Source organism: Rhineura floridana, chromosome 2, assembly GCF_030035675.1.
Source record: "Rhineura floridana isolate rRhiFlo1 chromosome 2, rRhiFlo1.hap2, whole genome shotgun sequence".
Lineage (NCBI taxonomy): Eukaryota > Metazoa > Chordata > Lepidosauria > Squamata > Rhineuridae > Rhineura > Rhineura floridana.
The window spans coordinates 209,494,913-209,518,612 of record NC_084481.1 but is presented as its reverse complement, the minus strand read 5'-3'; the positions used below and the strand labels follow the sequence as shown (position 1 = coordinate 209,518,612).

Here is a 23,700-nt window from a genome sequence, read left to right as displayed (position 1 = left end):
TTGTCCAGGGTTGGAAGAAACATTTAAAAGCACCCTTGGGGGGGTAGTTTTCTTTCAGGGCCCCATAACGAAGTCTCCGAAATACAACGAGCCCTTTTGCTCCTAGAGACTCCCAAAGAAACGCTAGCTCTGAAAATCCCGGACCTACAGCCATAAACGCACGTGAATCTCTCCCCACCAAAGCCCCTCCTCTCCCTCTAGCAGCTTTCCTAGCCCGTTGCCGTCTTCTGCCACCCGATTGGTCCGTCTCTCCACCTTTAACCTCTCACCCAGCCCTCCTCTCCAATCGCGCCCGCTGTTTCATCTACTGAGTAAAACGGAGAGACGACACACATTTAGGCGAGCGTGTCTCTCGCGCGCGTCTGTGTTTGCTATGGCCGGAAGGTGGACGTGAAGGCGGCGGCGGCGGCGGCGGCGGCAGCAGCAGCAAAGACTACAACACCTCCTAATTCTCGGAACGCTTTTGCGCCAACAGCGTTGTCCCTGACCCTATCGGCGAAAGCGAGGGTGGAGCTTTTTGCGTAGGCAGGGGCGGGGAGGAGGCTTGTCCTAGTCGGCCCCAGGTGAATGGAGGAACCTGACAGTTAAGAGGCGGAGGAAGAGGCGAAGGCGAAATGGCGGTGGCGGCAGGAACCGTATCAGCATTAGCAATGGCGGTATAATGAGGCGACGCCTGTAGCCGGGGCAGCTCCAGGCTGGGTCCCGCCTGGCAGGTATGAGGCGCCGCCGGCCTTCCCTCTTCCTCCTTCTTCCTAAGCCCTAGTCTCCTTCCTTCCTTCCTTCCCTTCGCCCCGTGAGAAGTCCTGAGTTCTCCGGGTCGTCGTCGTTTCCAGTGGCCTGCCTTGGGGCCCAGCACCTGCTGGAGCTTACAAGGCTTACTTTTCTTTCCCCTGAGTGGAGTTGGACTGTCTCCACCATCCTCGGTTCGGGGAGCGCCGAGTGGGAGGGACGTGCGGAGGGGAAAGCCTTTGTCTTCCCCTCAGTACCGCTTTCTCTTTCTCTCTCGCCTTGGCAAGCAGGGCCGGGGCCTCCCCTCAAAGTTAACCCCCTCCGTTCAGTTCTTCCGACCTGAGGACGGAGCAGTTGGAGACACAAGGGGGGGGATCATTCAACACTTTTCTCTTTTTCTTAAAATGCCCCCCCCCGTCAATCGGGGGGGGGGCAAGGAAAAACCTGTTCATATAAACACATAAGGTTGTATCCAACTAAGATTCTTCTGAGTGGATCCATCAAAATTAATGGGCCTATGTGAATCGTGTCCATTAATTTCAGTGGGTGTGCTCCTGCGTATAACTAACGTTGGATACAACCTGTACACTTGCTAAGTTTTATTCAGTGATTTTAATATAGTACCCACACTATCGTTTCTGCCTGTAATCCATAGTAATAGGAGATACACTTCCAGTTTTTTGTTTTAAAAAATCATGATTATGCCAGGCTTGGATAAATTCCTCTGTGAGCTCACTGGGGAGTAATTCTCATTGGATTCAGTAAGGCTTTTTCTCCCTTTTTAAAAACAGCATAAGGATTGGGCTGCAGGATATGCTGTTATAGAGTGGGGAGGAATATGTAGCATTCGTGTGATCTTGGGGGCATCTCTTTTGGGCTGCTGCACTTTGTATAAAGAGAGTAGTTAGATGTGCTTTCCTGTCCCCCCCCCCGCCAATTTTGTGTGCCAAAACAGGGCAACAACATGGTAGAAGTTGGCATTCTGGAGCAGGTTCTTTCTTCCTTCTCCTTCCCCTGTACAGTACTTTAGGATTGCCATCTGCTAGACAGGGAGAGAACTAGTCAGCCTTCCTCTTTAGTTGCACAACAGAAATCAAGAGTGACAACAGATACATGTGTGTGTGTCCCGAGAAATAAGAGAGTCTCACTATAATGTAGGCTTACAGGGGCTTGAATTAAAGCAGTGACCATCAATCCATGTCCATGAGGCTGGAATAAATAAGAGTTGTCTGGTAACCCTGATTTGTCCTGTGCATGCTGCCTCACGTTGATTCCTTCTTTCTGTCTCTGGCATCACTGGGATTACAGGAGGGCTGTCTGTCTCACCCTTTTAAATTAATTCCATTTGCTTGGAAGAAATATATCTCCTCTCCTTATTCTCTCAAATTGCCACTGAGAAAAGACCTGGTGAATTTTATTCACTACTGCTTCTAATGTTGCCCTTATGGCTTCATGAGAAGATTGGAAGTATGATGGTTAACAAATCAGAAATATGAAGCAATTGTAAAAATACATTTACTGTTGTGATGTAAAACAAAATGCTTAGATAATATTTTGCTCATCTAGTATACTGTCTTTATGTTGAATTGAAATCCGAAATGGGTAGTGCTTTAAGAACCCTAAGCCTTCATGAAGTGTGCCAGTAACTTGATAGTGAGGAGAAGGTAGTGGTGGTGAGGGATGTTTTTATTGTATCATTCAAGCTTCAAGAAGCACCAAACAATATATCCTGGGTGTAGTCATCTTTGTAAGAAATGTTTCTTATATGTTATACTATGGTAGAGTGATCTTTTGAAAGGCCTGGACTATTTAAAGCAGAATTCTCTTAATGCTTTTGGAGTATTGTAAGAACACTAATCACATGATGGGAAAGTAGCATTTTATATTCCGGATCATCTCAGCCCATTTGAGTCTCAGCTCTGGTGTAGTGGTTAACTGTTGGACTATGACGTGGGAGACCAGGGTTCGAATCTCAACACAGCCATGAAGCTCACTGGGTGACCTTGGGCCAGTCACGGCGCTCAACCTCAGAGGAAGGCAATAGTAGACTGTGATGCATCCTTCCCTGGCTCTCCCTGTCAGGTTCCTACCTGCTCGTGGTTACTGCCTGTCTCTAGGCACCACCAGGGACTCCACCAGTCCGGACCGCACTCTCTTATGGTTTACCTATCCGCTCTAGCACAGATCTCAACAGATCCCCCTGCTAGGCAACCACCAGTAACGTCCCAATACTAGTATTCCCAGAGACTCTGAATACTGGTATTGTTGTTCTCTTCACCGCTGCCACCATTTGTTACAGTTCCCCTTCAGCCTTGGTCATTACCTTACCCTCCCTTCTGGTCTGTGAAACCCCAGCCAAGGATCAGGCCTTTGGTAAACCAAATTAAGTATTTATTACAGATAACAAAGCTAACAAGATTAACAAGATTTCTTCTTAAGGCACATAAGCATATGGTTTTACTCAATACTAATCCGAACTCCACCTCCCTCCTGGTAAACAACTCTCTAAACCCCACCAAGCAATCCACTCTTTCTCTTCTCCTCCCCAGATTCCACAATTTACCACCTCACATTCACCCAGATTTACCTGTCATCCTTTCATTTATACTGTCAGCCATTTTAAACATTCAGCCAATCATCAAGCATTCTATTGCCCATTCACTCCCCCTCCTCTTTCACTACTTACCATGTATACTCTAAACAACCAGCACTTACCATATATACATTAATATATAGGAACATCACATAGACCACCTCTGAATACCACTTACCATGAAAACCGTATTCATAGGGTCGCCCATAAGTCGGAATCGACCTGAAAGCAGTCCATTTTTCACTGGGAAAAAGCTAGCTGTCTTCATGCTCATTAGGCTTCAGGTTTGATAGTTTGCTATAGAACAATGATCCTACAGTTTATTCAGTAACATTTCATGAAGTTCTGTGTGCTTCTAGACAATAAAACAATTTTATCCTTGCTAAATGCACTGCTAACTGTACACTATGCATTCTTTACTACAGATAGCAGCTGTTCTTTTTGAAGGGTGTAAAGCTGGGGAAACTTCACCTGTTCACCACCTTAACAAAAGTGCCCACTGCTAATTCTGGGGAGAAATTAATTTTCTCATTAATCAGAATTCCTGACACCTGTTGCTGCTGCAAGACCTTTCCATTTTCACCCCTTCTCCCATAAGAATCTTTGCGCTATTGTTGCTGCTCTCCTGAATTTTTTCTCCGAAGGAAAAAAAGAGTGTGGTGGGCGAGTCAGTTTTGAGAACTAAAAATGACTCCTCTCAATTGTAACCTCCAGTGGCAACTTTCCCTTTCCTTACAAAAGAAAGAAGAACGTTGCAAGAAACTGCAATGCAGTCATGGGCAAACAGTGATCCTCCAGATGTTGTCAACTCCATTGTCCTTGACTATTGCGCATGCTAGCTGGGGCTGATGGAAATGGAGTCCAACAATATTCTGAAGGCCATAGGTTCCTTATTCCTGGTATAATGTGTAGGTTGGTCCTCAGAGTACAACTCTGCACCTTATCTTGAAGGGCTGGTTGTGCTGATTTGAAGAGGTTATAAATTTTCTTTTTGAGCAAACTGTCCAGAAGCCTACTTCCTATGCTGATGTAGTGCCCTGTAACTAGAACCTGCAACCCCCTAGCAGCCACTGTGTCTGAAATATAAGCTGCAGAGAAGTGGATGGATGTAATTGCTAGTGCTTGGAATTGGTGGAGGCGGAGAGGTACTGTCAGGACTATTGGCATTTAATAATCTGAAATATTTCCCACTGTATGTTTATATCCACCCTAGACTAAAATAAGCCTTTTAGCATTTACTGAAAATGTTACATTAAATGGAAATGGATTCTTAAGAAATTCTAAAAGCATCAAAGATCAGTTATGACACCACATCAATGTTAAGATTGTCAAAAGAATAATTGCTGAGGTGACTTTACATCCAGAATCTATTAGTCCTTTTGACTGGGTACCTAAATTAGAAAATTTGGGAGTAGTGTCAGTCTTTTTTTATTTTTAGAACATATATCCCACTTTTCTCCTGGAAGGAACTCAAGGTGACACATAATAAAAATAATAAAACTACTAGAAATACATTCGCAATGAAAGAATTCTGGGATAAATTTGCTATGGAGGGAATTTTCATTCCTGATCTCCCCCCCCCCAATGGTAGTACTTCTTAATAGGTACACATTTCCCTCTGCTTCAGTATTTGGACAGGGAATATCTTTCTGTGTCTTTCTTGAGTCGCACTTTTAAGGGTTATAGAACACTTGTCCTGTCTTGCAACTAAAAATTACTTTGTGGCTTGGACTGTTGTATCAGCAAAGGGAATTTCAGGCCCAATACTTGTTTGTGTATTTCCCCATCCAGATAAGGGATAGAAATTTCGAAGCCACTTCCTGTATATCTGGAAGCCTGTAGCCGGACTGAGGTGCATATTTTTGAAATATTGCCTAAGTCTGAGACCTTTATAAAATTTGGAATTCTGACCATCTTTCTGTTTTAGGTGTTGTGCAGCTATTTCTTCCTTGCTGATATGTTGCCACTACCCAAACTTCCTTTGTGTGCAGGATAGGGATTCCATAACACTTCAGGCAATATATCAAACATCTCTAAAATAAGTTAACATCCTGATATTTATAAAGTACCTGTGCTAATGTACTTTAGCATATTACTTGCCTTTATGATAATATTTTTAAAATTACTGTTATGCCCCTTGCTTAATATTTAGTCATGTGCCCTCAGCCTTTTCACATCTCATCAAAAGTTATCATAATATCTGCTAAGTACCTTGTACTTTACTGGTATTATTAAAATCTGTCCATTGCCTATGCCTTTATTTGAAAGGTTGATGAGGTGAGGCTGAACTGGGGAAACTTCGCCCTTGTCCTCCATTCTTGACTAGAGACAACTTCAGCTGGCCACCGCTTTTCCTGTAAAGAATGGCTCCCACTGTCATTCCTGCAGTTGCAGCTCCGGGGAAGGAAATCATGTGCAGCAGTTGCCCATTGATGCACTCAGTTCCTCATCCAGCTTAGGATGTGTATGAATACATTTGTGTCTGTTTTTGTATGATCTGTTGCTGAATTGGATGCGTGTTGTAAACTATCTCAGTTCTAGGACCCTTATAAAATTAGTAAGCCATTCTGCCTTGTTACTGAGGTTTTGTGCATTTCCCCCTTTTTGCTGGTATGTTGTGAAGTATAAAAACACAGTAGAATTAGATTAATATAATTCTAAGTCTGGCTACACCAAAGAAATAATTAAAATAAATAAAATAAAATGGTGCCTCAGAATGGCATATTACAATTGATGATACAAGTGTATTCTGATTGTTGATGCTACTATTTAAAAAGTGGTGGAAGAAATGGTAATCTAGTGAACATTACTTATCAAAACAGACTTTTTTTTAAGGTAGGGATGGGGAACCTGTGGCCCTCCAGATATTGCTGGTATAGCTGCCCGCCATCTTGGACCATTGGCCGTGCTGGCTGCGGCTGATGGAAACTGGAGTCCAACAACATCTGAAAGGGCCACAGGTTCCCGATTCTTGTTTTAAAAGGAAGTTAGACATTCCACACTATCCATAAATGGAAACAAGATTCATCTTGTCACACAGTGGATGGAACAATACATTATGGTGGATGTTTTTAATGATACTTGTATAGGAGGTGCAATCATGAATGCTAAGACAAGTTCATGAATTCTGGAGGTCATAGTCTAGAACCTGAAAAGGTTTCAGGGAGGTGATCAGATGGTCAGTGTTTCTGTATTAGCAGTATTCTTCAGATGTTTCTAAACTTGACTGACACTAGTTGAGTGGGTGATAACAATGAAAACTTGGGGGAAATGTGTTGAAACTAGTTCTAGATAGCTTAATTTAAGCAGTTTTTGTGTTCAAAATCCCACAACGGTATTTTGTAGTAGTAGTAGTAAAAAGTTATTGCATCCTGAAAAACTAGATGTGTTTTAAAAAAACCTTTTAATTTGTGTATAGAGAACTTCAATTGCTTTTGCATTTTAAGATATAATTTAAGGTTGTTATTGTTATGTGCCTTCAAGTCGATTACGACTTATGGCGACCCTATGAATCAGTGACCTCCAAGAGCATCCGTCATAAACCACCCTGTTCAGATCTTGTAAATTCAGGGCTGTGGCTTCCTATATGGAATCAATTCATCTCTTGTTTGGCCTTCCTCTTTTTCTACTCCCTTCTGTTTTCCAAGCATTACTGTCCTTTCTAGTGAATCATGTCTTCTCATGATGTGTCCAAAGTATGATAACTTCCATTTCATCATTTTAGCTTCTAGTGACAGTTCTGGTTTAATTTGTTCTAACACCCAATTATTTGTCTTTTTTGCAGTCCATGGTATGCGCAAAGCTCTCTTCCAACACCACGTTTCAAATGAGTCGATTTTTCTCTTATCAGCCTTTTTCACTGTCCAACTTTCACATTCATACATAGAGATTGGGAATACCGTGGTCTGAATGATCCTGACGTTGGTGTTCAGTGATACATCTTTGCATTAGAGGACCTTTTCTAGTTCTCTCATAGCAGCCCTCCCCAGTCCTAGCCTTCTTCTGATTTCTTGACTATTGTCTCCATTTTGGTTAATGACTGTGCCGAGGTATTGATAATCCTTGACAAGTTCAATGTCCTCATTGTCAACTTTAAAGTTACATAAATCTTCTGTTGTCATTACTTTAGTCTTTTTGATGTTCAGTCCTGCTCTTGTGCTTTCCTTTTTAACTTTCATCAGCATTCGTTTCAAATATTACTGGTTTCTGCTAGTAGTATGGTATCATCTGCATATCTTAAATTATTGATATTTCTCCCTCCAACTTTCACACCTCCTGCATCTTGGTCCAATCCCGCTTTCCATATGATATATTCTGCGTATAGATTAAATAAATAGGGTGATAAAATACACCCCTGTCTCATACCCTTTCCGATTGGGAACCAGTCGGTTTCTCCATATTCTGTCCTCTTGTCCAGAGTATAGGTTGCGCATCAGGGCCATCAGATGCTGTGGCACCCCATTTCTTTTAAAGCATTTCATAGTTTTTCATGATCTACACAATCAAAGGCTTTGTTGTAATCTATAAAGCACAGGGTGATTTTCTTCTGAAATTCCTTGGTCTGTTCCATTATCCAACGTATGTTTGCGATATGATCTCTGGTGCCTCTTCCCTTTCTAAATCCAGCTTGGATGTCTGGCATTTCTTGCTCCATATATGGTAAGAGCCTTTAAGTAGGTTTCATTATACTTAACACAAAGGTTTCTGTATTTTAAAGACTCAGTGCTTCCTGGAAGTAATCTAAGAAGCAACATGTAGCATTTAACTTCTGCAATATTCTTAGAGCATAGAATTTATTGTTGGATGAGCACACTAGGATGAAACTAGTAGCTACACAATTAAGAATGGATTCTTCAGTCATCCATTGAGGTCTTTCTTTTTAACTAGAGGTATTGTCTTTTTGCATTCTTCCCTGATAATGTCTCTGATTTCACTCCATAGTTCTTCTGGTTGTCTGTCAGTAAGTTTAAGCCTCAAATCCGTTCCTTATTTGATCTTTATATTCTTCTTACATGTTATTTAAATTTAAACTGGCATAGCCCTACCTATTTACTACAGAAATGGTATGGGCAGAGCTACAGCTGGGGCTGCTTTGGTTTTGCCTTGGTTCAAGCCAGGCAAGCAATCATCTGCAAATTTTTCAAGCTCTGATCTCTTCATTTTGTTTGCAGTGTGGGATAATCAATTCAATATTTGTAGTTCTACTGCCTAAACCAGGATGTGGAACCTGTGGTCCTCTAGACATTGTTGGACTTCTGAGTCCCATCATCCTTGACCATTAGCCATGGTGGCTGGGTATGATGGGAGGGAATCTAGCAACCATATGGAGGGTCACAGGTTCCCCATCCCTGCTTTAGAGGATAGGGTATAATAAAGTCATGGGGGAAAAGTGTGATGTAGCCCTACTCCCAGCCTATGACACAAGATATCTTACAATTTATGCAGAATTTCTGTCACAGAGTGGGGCTACACTCATTGACACCTAATGTACCTTTATCCTTTTTTTGACAGAAGAACCATCTGTATTGTGATGGCGTTGCATGCCACCTCTTGAACTGCGTCACAGCTGGGATAGGAAAATTAATAGTTCTGGCTGGATCTTTTGTTTGAGTAGTGTCCTAATCTGCTGGGTACTGTCCTAATCTGCTCCATGAACATCCACATCCCAAAGCAGCTGTTGATAATTGCCCCAATATTCTTCACTAGTAGTGAACTGCTTTTTTAAACTTCTGTGGATGAATTTTGCCTTGCTTTTTGTTAAATAAGCTATTTTTGTGGATTACACTGATTAGTACTATGCTTTTCAGAACATGATTTCACTTCTTGGAAGTGGCTATGGTGCACGGGAAACAGAAAAATTAAAAGAAAATGTAATTTTAACACCAATAAGTATTCTTTGATATCTGCAGCATTCTCATAGTGAAATGGGGAAAGGGGTGTTGATACAGTGCCTTGTTTTACAAGAGTGCACACAATTAGGTAATGACTATCTGTTTCTATGTATTGGGTTTTTTCTCAGTAGTTTCTCAGTATAAAGTGGTAGTTTTATTTGAAATTTACAAAAACATGGATGCATAACATAGTAAATATTAAGTTTCTTTAAGATTTCATTTTCATAGTTAAAGAAAGTGAAGAACCAACTGTAACTCTGATGTTAGTGAACAATTACTTTAGCAGATAAAATAGAAAATACGCATATATTTTGAGGCCCTTAAGTTGATATTTCAGACACTTGCTCTCTGCATCCTCGGCCATAACGGACGTATGAAGTTTAGATTTCAAAGGGTAATGTTCTGTTGCCCCAGAGCTAAATATCAAAATGCAAGAAAGCAGAGTACCACATGGCGTGGTTGGCTTTCATTAGAGTTTGTTAAAATGTACTGTTTTTCTATTGCCTTCTAGGATACCTAGGTTTGAAACAAAATTACAGGCTTGGAAACTCTGGAAAAGCTCAATATCAGCATTCAAGGTAGAAATAAAATGCTCTGAAATAATACTAAGGTGTGCTCCTTAATGTTTAAAAGCTAATTGGGTAGAAATTTTCATTAAATTTGGTTCCTTTTAATTATTCTCACTTTGTTTTAACTTTTAAAAATGATTTACAATCAGAATGCTATTTATTTCTGAACAGTTCATTAGGAGGAGGAAATTTTCTTTTATTCACTACATAAAAAGTAGAACATTGACTCTATTGTGGCTGCCAAAACCTCGATTTTATAAGTACAAGTATTTTTACATTTGAAATTTAGTTATGTGGCAGGATCATCTTAGTAAGTTCTGACAATGATAATTATTGAAAAATATCATCCAGAGTTTAGAAAATGATTATGTACATCATCTAGAATGGCTGGCAACCTTGCTGCTTTAGTCATCTTGAGAAGTATAAATATAGATTTTCTTACTTAGCCTGTTGAGTAAGTAGAAGTCATAATCCCTGGTGCTTTGTATATAAAAAAAAACTATCCTAGCAGGATGGTTTAGAGCTAATGGTTGTATTTATTTAGCTGTGATGGAGAATTACACTGGTTTATTTTTTGTTTGTTTAAAAATATATCCTACGTAAGATGTTTATTACATCCTCAAAACCAGCTTACAATGTCATTAAATTATACTGGTTTGGATCCAAATATGTAAAGTGTGAGTGAAGAGGCACTTCTCATGGTGGGAGGTGGGAGGGAAGATGTTGTGATTTACATCAACTCTCCTCTCCTGTGTGGGGAGAAGAGGGCAGGAAAACCTAATTCTGATAGTGATGCTTATGGTTGTTAGAATCTAAGCTAATTAGAGCTAAGCTTGAAATCCCTGCTGCTTTTTGAACAATTTCACCCCAGAGAGTGAAAATGACAAGGAGAGCAAATGTTTTATCTCCTTTAAGGTGGAAAATGAACTATGACTCCACAGCTTGTACCATGCTGCCTCCTAAAAGTCCTTGTCATGGTTTACCCTTCTGCATAGACCATATGTACGAGGTGGAGTAGAACAACACCTGACGTCAAACATGGAATGGTACCTACCTATAGAAAGAGATAAGGTGGCTGTTGCAGCTATTCTAGAGAAGGCAAACTGCAGCAAAATGGCCATTAAAATCAATCTGCCTCCCTTGAACAGTGCTTTGCACAGAGAGGTACAGGGATTCCCCCCAGCCAAACATGATTTATTCCCCCATCCACCCAGGAGAGACCGGCTGCTTTGGAACAAATTTTGTGCCCCCTGAATGGCACCATTTATTTCAATTCCGACCCCAATTCCCCAAAGCATTCTGTGTAACTTTAAATACAGTAGGTGACAACCAACATCTGTAAGTGTACTTCCCCTTCTTTGTTCCCCATACCTTATTCAATTTTATTAACACTTTGTGAGTTTATCGTTTTAATAACCAGGTTTTCTTTTGTTAATGAAGAAAAATATTTATTCTAGAATTTCGATTCTTCCAGCTTCTAGTTTTCAGGGATTTATGGTGTAACACAGTTAGTCACCTAGTTAACTTTCTTCACTTAGCTTTTGACAGGTCTGAGAAATCTAAAATTATTTTGGGTCATTATAGTTGCTTGCTGCATTCTCCCTACCCTTTGCTGCTCCTTGTACAGGAGTTTCCTGCTGTTCCCCCATCCCCTTTGTTGGCAGCCCACTCACAAACTGACATATTAGCTTGCAAGTACGGCTGGGCACATCTAAAGATGCATGTAACCAACTCTTCCCCATCTGTTTTAATAATTCAGATTTAATACTACAGTTTTAACATTTTATCAGGACTGTGGAGTCAGTACACCAAACCTTTGACTCCGACTCCTATTTTTCTACTGACTCCGACTCCACCCAAGATTGCTTCCAACTCCACAGCCCTGGAAAGCGCTGTAAATGTCTTTTTAAATTGGAAGCTCTCGTAGTAGCATTTGTATCACCTGAATATGCGCTGATCTTGGCATCACAGCATTTGTCTTCATCTTGGTCCTGTGTCGTACACTGACACACACAATGTTTTCCATCTTGAGTTATGGTGAAATGCTCAACTACAGCTGACTTCATGAGAAGCTTCTTTGACATTTTGAATTTATATTTTAAAAAAATTGTCAATCAAAATTTATTTTGAAGTCGGAGTCAGTACATTTCTTCCGACTCCACCCAAAATTGCTCACGACTCCAACTCCACAGGCCTGCATTTTATGTGCATCAGTTATCTAGGTACTATGCAATGCTGGTTCTATAGAGAAACAAGATATAGATTCAACTGCAGAAGTAGATTTCTTACACTTAATATTTTAACAGTATGTTATCTCTTATTCTTCACTGACAATTTTCTTCAATTGACTGAACAGGAGCTTCACAGCAATGTGATTAGCTTTGAAGCGGATATAATGGTGTCAACATGCAGTTCAGAAAACGTATACACAGAGGTCACAGAAACTAATACAGTAAGTCTGCGGTACCTAACAGGGCTAGAACTTCATATCATTATGAATATTCTGCTTAACACTGGCATTTCTAAAAAGTCATTTCTTTGGAAGAAAGCTTCAAATCTCATTGGTCAATTTGTCTTATGAGTAATTTTTTTTTTATGAGTAACAGTGGTAATGTTACAGCTTAAACCAACAACCACCAAAATTCTACTTTTACTAGAATTGCTGGGTATTGCTAGTAATCTTAAAATGAAACATTTTGAGTTTCTGAAATATTATATGTGTGTGAGAGAGAGAGGGAGAGGGGGGGAGCGAGAGCGTGCGCCAGTGTGGTGTAGTGGCTAAAGTGTTGGACTATGACCTGGGAGACCAGGGTTTGAATCTCCACATAACCATGAAGCTCACTGGGTGACCTTGGGCCAGTCACTGCCTCAGCCCCGGAGGAAGGCAATGGTAAACCCCCTCTGAATACTGCTTACCATGAAAATCCTATTCATAGGGTCGCCATAAGTCGGAATCGACTTGAAGGCAGTCCATTTCCATATATAGTGTTAAGTAAAGTACTTTAGTTTTAAATGTATATACCAAAATCTTGTGCATGTTAAAGTGGTGATAAAATTAAGTTTGATCACTGTGAATTATAACTACAAAATCAAAATGTGATTTCAAAGTATATTTGTACATGAAAACTTAAGGGACAAATTAAAACAAGAAAAATCATGAGGCAGCCATTTTAAATATACTATTAGAACATAACATTGAAAATGTTGAACAAAAGTATAAAGAAAGCAAATACTGGAGAGAGATCTAGTAAGGTGTTGAAATAAAGCCTGATATGAGTTGTAAAAATAAAACCTCATCTTCGTTCCTGTATACCACATTCTTGATGAGATTGTCAAGTGTCCTCACTTCTAAGAAAGATTTGGGTTTCCAACTTTTAGCAGTACTGGACTGATTGATTACATATGCAACTTTCCAGGAATTATTCAATCCAGCATAAATTTCAATACAACTTGTTTTTACCAGGTAGCATACCATCAAGTGGGTAGTAGCACCGCCTAGTGTCCAAAGGAAGGAATTCATGAGAGTCAAGACTTTAGCTGCTCCTTCCGGCTTGTCCCCATTCCCATTCCTGCCTTTTGTCCTAGGGAGATCTTTCAGCCAGAGCTCTTTTAGTGAGTCTGTTCCTTGTCATTGCTGTATCTTTTCTTTGCTTTCTTTTGTTCAGCATTTGTCCTTTTTAGTTATATATTATATTTTTTTTAAAGGGGGGCCTTTTTTCTTATGTTCCTTTTTCTGGGGGGGCTCTCTTCCCTGAGCAGAGAGGGCCTTTTTCAGGGGCCATTGGGGCCTTTTTCAGGGGCTGAGGTTTGTCTTGCTCCCTCTACCTTCCCTTCCCATCCCCACCTGTTTCTCAGAGCTTGCACCCGCGGCTCTGATCCTTGCCCGTCCTAGCCTTGTCTTCCCCATCCTTCAGAGCTCGCGGCTGCGGCTCCAGTCGTCTCCAGGGTTTGCTGCGGTGGCTCCTTCCCTGCCCAGCTGTCTTTTGTGGCAGCGGCTCCCTCCTTGCCTTCCTGCCCTTTGCGGTGGCGGCTCCCTTCAGAGCTTGCAGCTGTGGCTCTAATCATCCCTGGAACGCGTGGCAGCGGCTCCCTCTCCTGTCCGCCTACCCTTCACAGCAGCATCTCTCTCTCCCCTGCTTGCCTGCGTTGGCAGCTGTGGTGGCTTCCACCTACCTTTGGAGCTCTGGCTGCCGCTTCGCCCACCCTGCCTGTCATGTGGTGGCGGCGGTTCCGCTCCCTTGCCTTCCTCTCCCGCCCCACAGAGCTTGCGGAGGTGGCTTTGCTCCATTCGGCACTCTTCCCTCAGCGGTGGATTCCTTTTCGGAGCTTGCAAGCTGCAACTGCCCTCTCTCCTGCTCATACTCCGCTTGCCCAGAAGCTTGCGGCTGCAGCCCGCGTTTCTCCTCCACCTCGGGCAGACCTGATCATTGTTCCCGCTGCTGAGGGGGTTTCCACCATTATTTCCCCTTCTTCCACATAGGCTCAATAGAACTGCCATTTTGTGTTGCTGCTTTCCTGCTATTTTTCCTCCGTCTGCCATTTTGGTTAGCATTTTCCCGCTCTTTTCCCCCCCTCAGTCAGTGCCTATCTGTCCTTGGTCTCCTCCTGTTTTCTCCCCACCTTATACAAGGGGCAAGTACAGGATGGGAGGAAATAGAGAATAAAGGAAAGAAAGGAGGGTACAGAGAAGAAAGGGAGGACGTAATAAGGAACACATATATGAATAAGGTTTTGGCTGCTTTGAGGTCATACCCCTCCCCTCTACTACGTGCGTGTTCTACTGGCCTCACTCAATCCACCACACCCCTCTACCTGTGCATGTGTTGATTGGTTTTCCACTGCACCCTGCAGTCTGTGCATGTGTGATTGGACCTTGACTGCCTGGTACTGCTCCCCCTACTGTGTGCGTGCTTACCATGGTTGGGCCATCTTCAGCTGCACCTATGGAATTAATTACAGAGTCGCAGCCACTCATCGGTGATGTGCAGCCTCCAATCCCTCTGCAGCCACTGACAACCTGAGCCGTGTCTCAAGCCAAGTCATGTAAGCATAGGCCTTCCAAGCATGTTTCCTCCAAAGGGGCTAAGAAGTCACTTCTGTCTGCTAAACGGGTAGCTAACAGACAAGCTCGTTATATCAGTCTTCCATCTTCACGTGGGGCTTCCGTTGAGGGTTAGCAGAGCCTGGAAGCCCTTTTCCATTCACCTGCTGAGTCTTTGGAGGAGGAATTTGAAGGCTTTCCGGACCAGCCTCCGGTGGTGCAGCCTCACTAGAGGGTTCCCCTCTCACAGCCCTTGACCCCCGCACCTTTAACTTCGGCTGAGCAACTTGGGCCATCTGCAGCCTCAGTTGCCCTTGGATCTCGCCTCCCTTGCAGGGTCTTCTCCTGAACCAAGCTTTTCTCTCTCAATTCAGAGATGTGCTCCTTGGTTCCATCTCCTCTGAGATTCAAGGGCCTGCCCTCAGGTCTACACATCGACCACAACCTTCACCCTCTGAGGAATGTCCAGAACAACAATGGGCTTTGTCTCCTAATCCGTTTGACTTCTCCAGAGGCAGGGCCCAACATGCTCTAGAGGCAGATCCTCTTGATCCCTTCATCACTCCTGATGGAGAGGAAGCTGAGTGGAGCAGGGAGTCGGATGGAGAGGAGGATTGCTTGCATCGTCTGTTTGAGTCTTCAGACTGTCTTGCCTTGTTCTGCAAATCCTTGAGTACATTATGAACCCTCTTTGGCTCCAGTCAAGGGGGCTAAAAGTTCCCAAGTCTTCAGTTCATTCATTCCCAGTGCCTGACCCTCTCAACAAAATGGTGAACAAGGTATGGGGTCATCCTCTTTATGTATGTCGCATGACAGCATTTGGTAACAAGTTTCACTCACTAGATCCTGACTTCATGAACTTTCTGAAGGTTCCTGCAGTGGATTGGCCCATTTCCACTCTTGTTTCCATGTCTCTCCTTCCCAAGGAAGGCAATTCTCAATGCTCAAGAGATCCACCTGAGCAGAGACTGGACTTTGCTGTTCGAAAGAACCATAGCGCTTCGGCATATGCAGTTCGAGCTTCCTGTGTGGCATCTTTGATCATCAGAGCCTCAATGATGTTACTTGATGAGTTACTCGGCAATCGTCAGCTGGATCCAGCTAGACTTTGTCGGACATTGGTCAAGCTACACAAGGCCACAGCATTTGTGGCAGATGCAATGCTTGATGCAACACAATTTGCCTCTAGGGCTATGTCCACAGGTGTGGTAGCTTGTAGGACCCTTTGGCTATGTCACTAGGATGGTGACAACATTGCTCGTATCAACCTTTCCACGGCCTCCTATTCAGGCTCCTTCTCTTTTGGGGATGAGCCCCTCAAGGCTATGCTCATTGATCCCAAGAATAAGAGGAAGCCTGTGTTGGCCACTTCTAAATGAGTTGATTGCAGGGCTGTCCACAGATCGTCATCTTACCCATACCAGAAGTCCTTTTGGTCTTCGTGGCCTGCAGGTAGGGTCTGTGATTTTTGTTCCTCAAGAGGCTATTGGAGCAGACTAAGATGCTTCGGCCACACCCAGTATCAGTTCTCAGGATGCCAGAGGTGTACTCTGACCGTTGGTTGTGGAGGAAGTCAGCAACACTGGTACTGACACCATCCCAATAGGGGGCAGACGTCTCCACTTTGCCACAGCTTGGAGACTGTGACGTCCTTCCCCAGCACCACCAGTGAAGCTCTCACTTGTGGCTACCAGCAGACAGGAACGTCAGGTTTTCCTCTTACCCTTTTCAGCTCTAGCACAGATTCAACTAATCCCACTGCTAGGCAGCACTACCAGTCACTTTCTGTAACCCAAACTCCCAGAGACTTTGCCTAAGTCTCTCTATAGCTTGTTACTTTGTGACTGTGTGCCTATGCTGTTCCCAACCCCCTTGTATCTTTATATTTAAAGCATCCAACTCTGGGTTGCTCTTGATACGTGACTTGTTACAATCTCTCCCTTCACCGCTGCCACCATTAGATACAGTTTCTGTTCAGCCTTGGTAATTACCTTGCCCTCCCTTCTGGTCTGTATATTCCCCCAGCCAAGGATCAGGCCTTTGGTAAACAAAATAAGAATTTATTAAATATCAGAAATAACAAGATTACTTAAGGAATTTTACACAAGCGTATGGTTTCATCTATTCCTGTTTTGTACTTGACTTATTATTAATCAGAACTCCAACTCCCTCTTTCTCCACGCTCCTGACCTCCAACCTCTCTCTCAACCTCTCAAAGATACCACCTCAACCACAATCTCCCAGATTCAACTGCCATTCTTCCATTTATACTCCCAGCCATTCAAATGCTCAGCCAATCATCCAGCATTCTACTGCTCATGTACTCCCCTCTCCTCTTTCACTTCACTTACCATATGTCTTCTATATAAACAGCACTTACTATATTTACAATATAAGCAGGAACATCACAGAGACATGTTACAATGGATGCCTGGGTGCAAGAGACTAAGTCATGGTTACACTGTAGAATTTGGGGAGCTTCCTCCTCGAAGGTTCCTACCGTCCTCCCTCTCCCAAGAGGTGGGCAGTGATGACAGAGGCCATAAGCCACTTACTTTCTATAGCTGCTATAGAGCCAGTGAATCCCGCCGAATTTTACTCAGGTGTCTATTCTTTTCGCAGTGCCCAAAAAAGATCATTCAACGAGGGCAATCCTAGATCTCAAATTCCTCAACTCCTTTGTCAGGCGTTGGCATTTCAAGATGGAGTCTCTGGCATTGATTCTGGAGGTGCTTCACAAAAGAGACTTTTTGGCTTCTATCGATCTGAAGGAAGCCTACCTGCATGTTCGCATCCTGCCCATCCACCGAATTTTCCTGAGATTTGCTTACAACCAGGCTCACTTCCAGTAATGGCCCTTCCGTTGGTCTCTCATCAGCTGTATGGTTGCTCTGGTGGTTCACCTTTGGCTCCGGGGGATCCACATCTACCCCTACCTGGACAATCTCCTGGTATGGGCACCCTCCATGCCTCAGGCATCCCTCCAAGTATGTCTCACCCTCATCACCTGATTCTGTTGCAGCGTCTTCACCGTCTTGGCACCATATTGGACACAGCCCGTATGATGGTGTTTCTGTCCCCAGACAGGATAGCTGCCAGCATCCACACCGCTTGCCATCTCATGACAAGAAGGATGGAGGGTGTGATGCTTCTAGCTAAGGCCCTGGGACTCTTACTCTCCCTCATTCACATTTTCCGTTGGGCTCACTACCATACTTGACCACTCCAGTGGGCTCTGCAGTCTTTTCAGCTGGACATCACGAATTCCAGACACAGGAGAGTGCATCTCTGTCCTCCGCTGAGGTTGTCGTTTCGTTGGTGGACAGTGACCAAGAATCTACAGAAAAGAACTCCCTTCAGAGAACCTGTGAGGACTCTGATTACAACCGATGCCAGTCTCCTGGGATGGGGTGCCCATTGCAACTCCCTCTTTGTTCAAGGCCAGTGGACGGCTACCTAGCAACGTCTTAGCATAAACTTGCTGGAGTTGCGAGCAGTGTGTCTGGCTCTCCTCCAATTTCACCAAAAGTTGCATTTGACCAGTGTTCTCATTCAGACCAACAACGTCACTGTGAATGCACATTTGAACCTTCAGGGGGCAACATGGTCGAGGGGTCTCCAGGCGGAGTCGATTCTCATTTTCAATTAGGCCAAATGTCACCTTCATTCCTTGAGAGCGGAGCATCTCAGTGGCGACCTCAATATTACAATAGACTGGCCCAGCAGAAAACAGGTTCTTCCTTGGGAGTGGAAACTGCATCCCAGGATCTTCCTGCAGCTGCACCGTTGATTCAGTCCCTTTACAGTAGATCTCTTTGCCACCACTCAGAATGCTCAACTTCCAAGGTTCTTTGCCGGATATCATCAACAGGATGCCAAAGAGATCAATGCGTTCTGAATTTCTTGGCCAGGAGGGATACTCTGCCTTCTTTCCAGTTCCTTTCCTCTTAGGCAGCCTGGGCCCGCCCTACTGGGATTGCTTTGGTACATCCCACCTCATGGTATGCTACCTGGGGAAAATGGACCGTCAGTGTCACCTGAAAGGTGGCTCTCCCAGGTATCATACCATCAGGGTCCTCCCTGTTGAGGGGGGGCTGCCTACCTGTACTGGAGATAATTTTCATTACTGTTTAATAACTCTTCCACTTGTCTCAATTCGATAAAGTTTGTTTTACGTTACATTTACTGCATGGGTTATGAGTTAAGTTACTGCTAAGGCTGTTCTTACTGTTTGCTTTTTTCTTATTCGGAGTCAAGATGTGTATTATATTTGCTGGTCCTTTTATTATTGTCTGGCTGAGAGTGTTCTGTCTGAAAAGAGCTGTCTGGATCCAGTCTACCATTCGTTTGGAATGGAATGGGGTCAAGCCGGAAGGAGCTGCTGAAGTCTTGACTCTTGTGCATTTCTGCCTTTGGACACTAGGCAGTGCTACTACCTGCCTGATGGTATGATACCTGGGAAAACCACCTTTCAGGTGAGACCAACAGTCCATTTTCAATCCTCCACGTGTTCAATCCTCCATTGAGTTCAATGGGGCTATTGCTTCCAGATAAGTGTGTAGGACTGTAGACTGAAATACTTCCATAAGGCCTTGCTGGACCTAGCCTTTTAGTTCTTTTCTGTTGATAATATAGTTTTTATGTGTGGACTTTCCCATTCAAAATAAGTACTAAAAGCAGAAAACAGTATTTATAAGTTCACTTCATAATTAGGTGGTTATTTTTTGACATCAATAATAAAAATAATTGCTTATAGAATTCATAGCCTTTTAAAGTGCAATAATGGAGGATCTGCCCCCCAGCAGTCTTCAGGGAGAACTTAGTGAACCAATTGTTCTAAAGAGTTTCAGCTGGAGAGAACATTCCAGGTTTCATTTCATTTCATTTATTATGGTCAATGACCAGCAGTGAACATTCCAGTTTAAGTTTGGAGAATACCAAGGACAGGATTAACTCAGAATGGAAAGTATGCTCACTATTTGTGTTCTTCGTCATTTAGCTGTTCTGATGTACATGATATGGGGAAAGTGGGTACCATCTTGTTTGCTTGGTATAACTATGTTATACCAAGTTTGTCCGTTAGAAGTTTTCCATTACAAGTTTGTCCTCGTTTTCCAATCCTGGAGTGTGGAAATCACCTTGTAATTATTCACAGATTTTTCAGTTAAAAATTCTTTGATTTACTGTAAGAGCATAAGGAGGCAGGTATACAAAATTTGGCTTCAGTCATGAAGTATAGTTGAAAGTCATTAATTAATGGAATGTATACAGGATAAAGAGCTAATGTAATATAGTGGTGAATGAACAGTTATCTGCAAGGTTTCTAGTTTAATCTTATATTTGCCACTAAGGGGATAATTCAAACCCAAGATCCGCCGGAATGAGTGAGTTAAGACTTGGCAGATCTCCAGCTCAGCTGGCTGAACCCAACCCCAACTCAGTTGGAGATATGGTAGTGTAAGTCTCTCATCCCAGTTCACCTGGATTGGGCAGGGGGAGACTTCAACCTAATCCAAACATCGTTCAGCTCAAGTCACTTGATCTGGCAATCCGGTGGAATTTACATTGGCAAAAAGGATGATGTAAGTCAAACTCTCTTTTAAAGGCTCGTTTTCCCTCTGCCAGCCTTGGGGCAGCTCAGCTGGCAGTAACCTCGCTTCTGAATGGAGTTTGGAATGGGGTAACTTGTGCCAGTTTAAATTAAGCCAATGTAAATTCTGCTATGTTCCTAAAGTTAGGACAGATCTGGCTCACTAAGAGCACAATCAAACTGCTGTTTATGCTGGGCTGAGGGGAGTTGGATATGGTGGACCCTCCGGCAGAGCCGGCTGGGTCCCAACTCAGCCGGCTTATACTGGTGTAAGTCCATCAGCCTGGGTCAGCTGGAGGTCCTCCAGAGAAGCCCAGCCCAGCAGAAGGGGAGCCAGCAGAAGGCCTGCAAAAGGGTCATTCCAGGGGTGTTTCAGTGGAGGAGCCAAGGGGGAGACTTTACATGATATCCAGGTCCCATTTGGCTCTGTCCCAAGGCCCTCCGTCCTGGCAGCTGGTATGCCAGGAAAAGGAGTGGTGGAAAGGGAAAGGCATTTCTTTCTCTGCCAGCACAGCCAGTGTCCTCCCCTCCAAGATGCCTCCAAATGGCAGCCAGATATGGTCGCACTTTCCCCTGGCTTCACTCCTGCTGCCCTCCATCAAGATGGATTGCTCTTCCGGTGAACTTAGGCAAGCTACTGCCTCTCAATCTCAATGCCCTATTATGGGGACCTGTCTAATTTACACAGCTGTTGTAAGTAGTTATATAGCACTTGCAGTGATATGAAGCACTTTGAACACTGATGACACTATCCAAATACTCCTTTTATTCTATTACCATTATTATTGGCAGCATTTCTACATGTACTTAGCTAAATTTTATCATGCTTTTTTACTGAGTACAAAAGGACACTTAAGTTCCTAAAATGTCCCAACTTAACTTGAAATTAATCTCTAGAATGTGAATTGGGCCTGGTGCTCATGTTACTCTGGTGGTGAGAGCTGCTGCAGCAGCAGCTCTCCAGAAACTGGGTTAACGCTGATGTGATCTGGACAGAAGCTGTGGTGTGGGTTCTTGCCATATAGTCTGGGGCTTCTTGCTATCCCATGGCACTTAAAGGAGGTATGCTGTAGGGACACCAGTGTAGTTGGGGTGACAATGGATGAGATTCAGCATTATGCGAGCAAATTTCTACTTGGGTAATGGAGCTTCTCCTTCCTTTCTTCCCTTGCAGTCCCCCATTTGTCCCCCAAATCTGCTTGAAAGCAGATTTTAGTGGTGAGAAGAGAAGCCAGAAATCTTGGTGTATGTGGATTTCTTTTGTGCAAGTGGGTGGAAGTTATTGGATGTTACCAAGTAGAATTGGGCCTTGAATGGTGCCTCTAGTTTGCCCTTGAAGAATCTATTGACATATCTAAAATTTTACTGTTGCGCTAAAACCTGAATGGAGAATTCATCTTGTAAAATCTTTAATATTTTAAAAAGAATTCTGTAAGATATGATCGATAAATGGTTTTACTTCTCTTTTTCCTCTCCTCATAGTAAGCTGCGCTGAAACAAAAATGCAATGAAAGAAACACTGGATGAATGAATGAAAAGCCCTGCTTTGCAGTTCTTCAGCATGGCAGGACTACAACTCATGACCCCTGCTTCCTCACCAATGGGTCCTTTTTTTGGACTACCATGGCAGCAAGAAGCAATTCATGATAACATTTATACACCAAGAAAATACCAGGTACTAATGACAGTGCTAATATTTGTTAAGGAAAGTGAAAACCGGCTGCTTCCTGGAGACTGGCCATGAGACTGGTGTCCGTATTTTACCTGCATTTCCGTGAGAGTATCTATTAACCGTGGTTCATTCTTTCTCTTCCTTGCTAATACTAGAAGCAGAAAATATATCAGTACTAGCATCCTTGGCCTGCTGAAATAATTTCCTCTTAATTGTATGATTTATTATACAGCCACAAGAGTGGCTGTATACTATAGCCAGCGTGGAATTTTCAAGTTCCGTAATGTTAAATTGAAAAAAGCCCCCCGTGCCATTCTGATGCTTCCCATAAGCTCATTTCAAAACAAAACCTTACAAAACTTATATTCTTGAACTCAGAAATGCTTGCTTAACAACCCTCTCAATTTTCATGGTGATACACAAAACAGTCAGAGAGAATAGAGAGTTCAAAGTCTAAAAAGACAGAAAAAAAACCCAGAGCCCTTTTGGACTTTTTTCTCTCAGAGTTATAGATAGATATAACGCTATAGATAAGTTCTTAAACCACAAGGTTTTTTTGCCTGTTAGTGAATATATATAAGATGTGGCCGTTAGTTTGTCATGTAAAAATATAGCACAGAGACATTTGACTAAAGCGTTCACAATCTTTGCTTGTTTGTTACCTGATGCAAAACTTCTCTAGGCATTTAATATGCACACTTAAAGTTAACCATGAAGTTTAACAATAAACACTCTTCTCCCTGTCCCTCAAAAATGTGTATACTGGTTTCTAGAAAAGACAGCCTAATCCAGGATGTAAAACATAGGTATGACTATCAATTGTCTGCAAGGGATGGCTTGTTTTTATCATGGGCTGAATAAATTCCAGCTGCTTAGCTCCACTCCATTACCTCAGAAGGCCTCTGTGGGCTATGCTCCCTAGTAGACAGAAACCAAAAGGCAACACCTAGGATGAGGGCAGAAAATACCACCCAAATAATCATGTCATCGTAGGGATGTTTCTGTTCCTGATATCAGATTTAAGTATAATTTTTATTATGAAAGTCTTAAAACTGCTTTGAGAGCCTCTTGGGAATAAAAAGTGGGGCATAAACATTCTGAACAAATAAGAACTCAGTAAAATGTTCAGAACTGCATATTTTGAGAACCGTGTACATTTTAAAGTTTTCTTGGCAATCACAATTTTCTGAACATTTCACATGACTTCAGTTTGCAAAGGTTTGAATACTAAATATTTTTAGAGCTGATTTAGGCAGAGCATTTGTTGCTTATACTGTAACCTTTCTGCAATTACTCTGTGAGGATCTTAAGGTGCTGTTGCATGCTGCTCCCAGGATCACCCCTTGGAAACTTTACATGGCAGTTCATTGTAATGCAACTAGTACTCCTTAAGTGTTTACAGAATAATTTCAAAAGTTGTTTCACAGAGGCCAAATATTACAAAACGTTATTTTAGAATATATTTTTAAGGTAAAGAAGATGCTTTAGGTATGTAGTTCATTGACTTTCCTTGTATAATATGTCAGAGTGACATCTACATATTTGATGGTCTTTCAATGATTCAGCTGAAGTCTGTCTTTATGTAATTTTGGAGGGTTTTTTTTGAATAAAACAT

At 42.7% G+C, this 23,700-nt stretch overlaps 1 protein-coding gene across 3 annotated transcripts in view; it reads left to right on the top strand.

The window, feature by feature from the left end:
• Nucleotides 1-285: 285 nt before the first annotated feature.
• DICER1 (dicer 1, ribonuclease III) overlaps nt 286-23,700 on the top strand; it is a 98,070-nt gene continuing 74,655 nt past the window's right edge. For 2 of the 3 annotated variants that reach the window (XM_061612060.1, XM_061612058.1), the window contains exons 1-4: nt 286-713; nt 9,725-9,791; nt 12,139-12,234; nt 21,896-22,088. In XM_061612060.1, coding sequence (XP_061468044.1) covers nt 21,945-22,088 — 144 coding nt within the window. In that variant the 5' untranslated portion in view covers nt 286-713; nt 9,725-9,791; nt 12,139-12,234; nt 21,896-21,944. The remainder of the gene's footprint in view (nt 714-9,724; nt 9,792-12,138; nt 12,235-21,895; nt 22,089-23,700) is intronic. The other variant, XM_061612059.1, reaches the window with a different exon arrangement.